General features: G+C 40.1%; 1 protein-coding gene across 1 annotated transcript in view; it reads left to right on the plus strand.

Annotated features, from left to right (window-relative positions):
* DPH3 (diphthamide biosynthesis 3) overlaps positions 1-5,459 on the plus strand; it is a 6,115-nt gene extending 656 nt beyond the window's left edge. The window contains exons 2-3 of the mRNA XM_007936645.1: positions 82-156; positions 5,394-5,459. Coding sequence (XP_007934836.1) covers positions 82-156; positions 5,394-5,459 — 141 coding nt within the window. The remainder of the gene's footprint in view (positions 1-81; positions 157-5,393) is intronic.
* Positions 5,460-6,365: the final 906 nt, after the last annotated feature.

Raw genomic sequence — 6,365 nt, forward strand, 5'->3', positions numbered from 1 at the left:
AATAGGGGTGGGAAGGGTGTGGAGAGAAAATGTGACGAAAAGAAGACTATGCTGACCACACGGTGTTTGATTTTGTTATAGGAGGATTTGGAGAATGGAGAAGACATAGCAACGTGTCCTAGCTGCTCTCTCATTATAAAAGTGATTTATGATAAAGTAAGGACTCTAATTACAAAACGGGGGATGGGTGTATGTAAGGCATAGCAAGGACCTTTCTATGATAAGTGCTGGAGAATGTTTTATAACAGTGTTAGGCCAAGTGCTATGTTTTTAAAACAAAAATTTAAAAAATAAATAGCCATATTGTAACTTAAAGTTTAAAAAGTTCAAACTGCTTAACTGATTTTAGCTTTGGGAAGGACAGTGTGTTATCCTACTTTGGTGAGTACCAAGTGGAGTCTTACAAGTTTGCAAGTGGCCATCTAGATGCAACAATTGGTCCTCCTCCAAAACAAAGAAAAATGAAGAAAACCAAAGACACGTTGAAACAATTAGTTCAAGGGACTAATGGACCATGTGAACCTCAGCCTGTATGACTGTGAGACCAGAACTAGATGGTGCCCAGCTATCACTGTCAATGGCTTAGAAAGGAATCAGTCTAGGAGATCTTGGGTAGAGTGGGAGAACAACGTGGAACAAAACTCAAAATCATAAAAAACAAAAAAACAGGTTAATGGTCTGATAGAGCCTGGTGAGACCCCTGAGACTATGGTGCCTAGTTATCCTTGTTTCCAGCCAAACACTAGACAAGCATATAGGGTATACATTTACACTAAGTACACTACTTAGAACAGTCAGTTATGGGAGATCAGAAGGGCAGTATTTGCACGAGGAGACAGCTCAGGGGGCAGGAATACTTAGGAAAGAAGGACATAGGGAAGAGGTAACTACAGGGAGGAAGTGAGAAGAGAGCTGTTACGTTGTGGGGATTGCAGTCAATGTCACGAAACAAAATATGAACTGCTGTATGGAAAATGAATTTGCTCTGTAAACTTCCATCCAAATCACAATAAAAATGAAAAAAAAGGATAATGTATTAAAACTGCATTTTGCTTAGTGAAAATTGATAACTTATTAAATAGAAGAAAAATAATTATAGCCCCAAAAAAATTCATTGCCATCAAATCAATTCCAACTCATCATGACTCTGTAGTACAGAGTAGAACTGCCCTATAGGGTTTCCAAGATTGTATATCTCTACAGAAGCAGACTGTCACAACTTTCTCCCGCAGAGCAGCTGATGAGTTCAAACCACTGACCTTTTGGTTAATGGCCAAGGCTTGATCACTGTACCACAAGAGCACCTCTGATTATTTGTTAAAAGTGCTGGATTGCGCTTTGTCAGCAGAACCCACCAGCCATTCCACAGGAGAAAGATGTGGGAGTCTGCTTCCATAAGGAATTACAGCCTTAGAAACCCTATGGAACTGTTCTGCTCTGTCATTACAAGCCCTCTATGAGTCAGAATCAACTTGATGGCAATGGGTTTGGTTTGGTTTCATCATTCCTCTAAGGAGCCCTACTGGCACAATGCTTACGCACTTGACTGCTAACAGAAAGTTCAGAAGTTCAAACCCACTAGCAGTTCTACAGGTGAGACCTGGTAGTCTGCACCTGTAAAGATTCAACAGCACACAACATCATTCCTCTATTTAATGTATGATTAAGAATGTTCTGAACTCCTAGACTCATTTTGAAGAGAACAACTATATAGTTGTCCTTGCCTGGTTATTACATGAAACTACCAGTTGCCATCAACTGTACTCAGACTCATGGTGACCCTTTGTGTGTCGGAGTAGAATTGTGCTCCATAGAGTTTTCAATAGCTGATTTGTGTGATTTATACATGTTATTAGCTGTTTTGAGTTGATTGCAACTCATGGCTACCCTATGTGTACAAAGTAGAACTATGTTCCTTAAGGTTTTCATGGTTGTGACCTTTCAGAGGCAGATTACCAGACCTGTCTACCAAGGCACCTCTGGATGAGCCTGAACTGACAACCTTTCAGCTAATAATTAATCGCTTACTGTGTTCACCACCCAATGTCTCCTTGATTTATACATCTCAAAAAACTCACTGCTGTCGAGTCATATCCGACTCATAGCAGCCCCTCCTTGGGTTTGCAAGGCGGTATCACTATAGAAGTAGAATGTCCAATCCTCCTTCTGAGGAATAGCTGGTGGGTTTGAACTTCCAGCCTTCTGATTAGCAGTCAGATGCCTTAGGCACTACACCACCAGAGCTCTCAATTACCCTTTTTTGAGATAAAAATTCATATTTGCTATTTTACAATATAATTTTAGTCTGAATCGGTGGCTTTTGACCACAGAAAACAAACTAAATGTTACCACTGTTGATTCCACCCCAATTTTTGTTCTGGTAAAGTAAAGAGTTTACAAAGCTTAAGGTGCTTAGAGATGGATTATAAAAGGAGTATATGGAGAAGGATACAGAACCTCATGGGAGAAGTAGGCTAATCCAAACCTTAATTTAGAAATTGAAAAATTGATTTTTTTATTCTTTGAATTAACTAATATTTATCAGGGTTCTGCTGTGCAGCAGGCAGTGTTCAAGGAATATGTTTCAGTGAACCAAACAGACAAACATTCCTACTCTTATGGAACTTTAATCTAGAGGCAGTAGGAAGGAGGGACAGATAATAAACATAACAAATTATGTGGCATGTTTAGAAAGTAAAATGTGCTTCAGAACAAAAAGAGATCTCCCTTACCCTTAAGGGAGATCAGGAGTGTTGGACTGGAAGGAGGTGTGAGTGGAGGTTGCAATTTTAAATAGAGTTATGGTGGTTGTTGTTGTCGTTATGTGCCATTGAGTCGGACCCAACTCATAGGTACCCCTCCCTCCTTGGGTTTCCAAGGCAGTATCACTACGGAAGTAGATTGCCTCATCTTCCTTCCGAGGAGTGGCTGAGAGTTATGGTAGGGCATCTTTTTTTTTTTTTTTTTTAACCTCTTCCGTTATGGTAGGTCTTCTTAATGAGAAATATATATGAGCAAAGATTTGAAGGAGGCCAGGGAGTAAGCCATACACATATGTAGTAGTTAAGGTTTTGTGTCGCTTGACTGGACAGTGATTTTGAGTGGTTTGGCAGCTGCATAAAATTATTCCCCATGAACAGGTTGTAATCACCTCCATGTTGCAATCTGCTGTGAATATCTAATCAGCTGAAGGGGAGTTGTCTTTGGGATGTGGGCTCCTTTCAGTATATATGGAGAAGCTTTGAGAAAGGTCTTTAGCTTTTTGGCACATTTGGCCAAGTCTTCATCTCAACCAGTGGCCTGCCGTGTTCCTTGCCAATCTTGGGTACATCAGCCTCTACAGCTGTGTGAGCCATTTCCCTGAGATAAGTTTCTCTCTCTGTATATAAGCTTTACTAGTTTTGCTTCTCTAGAGCCTCAAACGGGGATAAGAGAAAGGGAACATTCACTGAAGAAACCCTAAAACAGTCATATGCCTTTTTTTTTTTTTTCCTTCTCCTGGTTACACCTGGTTATACCAGTGTAACCAGAGCAGAATAAATGAGGGTAGGAGTAGTTCAGGATGGAGTTACTAGAGTGGGGCAGATCACAAAGATGTTTGTGGGCCACTTTAAAGACTGTGGCTTTTACTTGAATAATACAGCAAACCGCTGAAGAATTTTTGAATAGAGGAGTGCCATGGTCTGAATTGAGTTTTCAAAACGATGATTGTGGCTGCTGTGTTGAGAGAAAATAGACTGTGAGGGAGAAAAGATGGAAGCAGGAAAACTAGTTAGAATGTTCTTACACTTATTAAGGTAGGAAATGATGTAGCCTGGACCAGGCTTCAGGAGCTCTGGTGGCATAGTGCCTAAGGCATTTGACTGCTAAGTAGAAGGCTAGTGGTTCAAAACCACCAGCCACTCCTCAGAAGGAAGATTGGGCGATCCACTTCCGTAGTGATAACCACCTTGGAAACCCAAGGAGGGGTTGCTATGAGTCAGATCCGACTCTATGGCAGTGACTTTGGTTTGGTTTGGTTTTTGGACCAGGCTGCAACAATGGAGTTGAGAAGTGGCTGCATTCTGGATACCTTTTGAAGCCTAAACGTTTTCTTACTGATTAGAAATTGGAGTATGAGAGGAGTCAAGGATTTCAACATTGTGGTCTTAGTATTGGAAGGATGAAGGGGGAGGTGACTACAGCTTTTGGGACAGAAAACGGTCAACCAAGATTAGGAGTTTGTGGTGAACATTGTAGGTTTGAGAGGTCTGTTATCCGAGTGGAGCTTTTAAGTGGGCAATTGCATATATAAGTCTGAGTTCAAGAGAAGTCTGGAGAGAGGTCAGTTTGGGGATTGTCAGTGTATAGGTGGTATTTAGAGCCATGAGACTAGATGAGATCACCAGAGCTGTGAATGTAGATGGAGACGGACAAAAGAGAGGACCAAGCCTATACAGAATCACCACCCGAAGGAGATGAAGCAGTGTCCTAGGGGATGACTACTACATCTCAACCTCAGCACTGTTGATATTTGGGGCCAGATGACTTTCTGTTGTATTGGGCTATTTTATACATTGTAGGATATTTAACAGCATCCCTGACTTCTGCTCACTAAATACCAATAGCAATTCCCTTCATCCCGGTAATGACAGCTAAAAATGTCCCCAGACATTGTCAAATGTTCCAGAGGGGCAAAACCACCCATGATTGAGAACCACTGTGTTAGGGCAAGAAGGCTAAGGGATATTTTAGATATTTTGCTGACAGTAGACCATGAATTCCAGACAGCACAGTGGGAAAGTTCCAGGTGCTGTGCAGGAATGAGAGATGGGAAAAGAGAGGAGCTGATCCTTACAGGCATCAGATTACAAAAGTCGAGGGATAACCTAGGAGGTAGGGGTTCTGTGAGAGCTGACATCTGTATAAATGATCAGTACTTGTACTTAAATTACAAACTAGCTAACATTGCAGATTATCTGTGTAGAGAAATACGTAAAGACTTGTTCCTTTTGGAAGAATGCGTTCACTTTGGAAAGGACAGGTATTTGAATGACCAAATATTGAAGTAAAAAAGTTTTAGTTTAAGTAGCAGTTAATGCAGAGAATTAAAAGATGTGACATGCCCTTTATATGTGATTGCAGAGAAGTGGATACTCAAAGTGAAAATGGGAAGGCTTGTTTATAAAATAAGGTGCTTTGTATTGAATATGACTTTAGAATTAAAAACTGACACCCTTTAAAGATTGTAATTCTGGTGCTGCTTTTGACTGTGAACATGGATGAAGTGGCATAGCATAAAAAAAGCTAAATTTAACGAACAGCATTGATTCTTGACAAAATTGAAGTTTCATATTAAATTCATTTGTGACATGGCACCTCAGTGGTTATTGTCATTTTTTGTTCTGTCTCAGGATCAGTTTATGTGTGGAGAAACAATCCCAGCCCCTTCTACCAACAAAGAATTAGTTAAATGCTGAAGAAGGCCTCTGGAATCCAAATCTTGAACAGTTGGGAATGAGCAAGATGGAAAAAATCAAATGCAAAGTTACAGGCCTCTGCGTGGGGACATTTTGTGGCTTGCTGTTGCTTTAAGAGTGCAGATTCTTTCCATCGACAGCCATGTTCATCTTCAGTTAAAGAAGCCAGCCATGATGTGACATACCTGATTTTCATGCTTACAACTTTGAATTGCAAGTGTTTTTCATTTTTCACCTGAATTTTAAAGGAAGATAATTTGAAACCAGTACTTTCTTTCCCTTAGTTTCATCATTTTTATATCTTAAACCTAATTATTTCAGTATCTGATAACAGCATTATCTACCTCAAAGTCATTAGTATTCCTTAACAAAAAAGGATTGTGCTTTTGGCTTGGTAATTAAATTATTAAAATTCACTCTTCTTTGAAATTTGACATCACCTTTCCTGCTCTAAAAAGGGATATTAGCTTCCTTGGCAGGACTGCACTTGCAGTTCTCATACCAAGCTAGCCGCCTCAGTCCTGTCATTATTAAAGTGTTCATGTAGTGTTAAACATACCTTGTCTATTATACTTCATGCATAGAGGGCTAGGTGTGTGGTATTACCCAAACTCACTGCTGTCATGTCAATTCTGACTCACAGGGATCCTGTAGGACAGTAGAACTGCCCCTTAGGGTTCGCAAAGTTATAAATCTTTACAGAAGCAAACTGCCTCATCTTTGGTGGGTTTGAGCTGCTGACCTTTTGGTTAGCAGGCTAGTACTTTAACCATTGCACCACCAAGCTCCTATTATGAAGAAAATTTAATGAGCTCATGATTCTCCAAAGCTGAAAGTTGGTTGAATAAGAAAAGTCAAAAAGTGGAAAGATAAAGAATATAGAGTTCCCTTGTCGATATTCTATAG

This window comes from Orycteropus afer, unplaced genomic scaffold (genome assembly GCF_000298275.1).
Source record: "Orycteropus afer afer isolate SDZICR_OR568_19922 unplaced genomic scaffold, OryAfe1.0 scaffold00003, whole genome shotgun sequence".
Lineage (NCBI taxonomy): Eukaryota > Metazoa > Chordata > Mammalia > Tubulidentata > Orycteropodidae > Orycteropus > Orycteropus afer.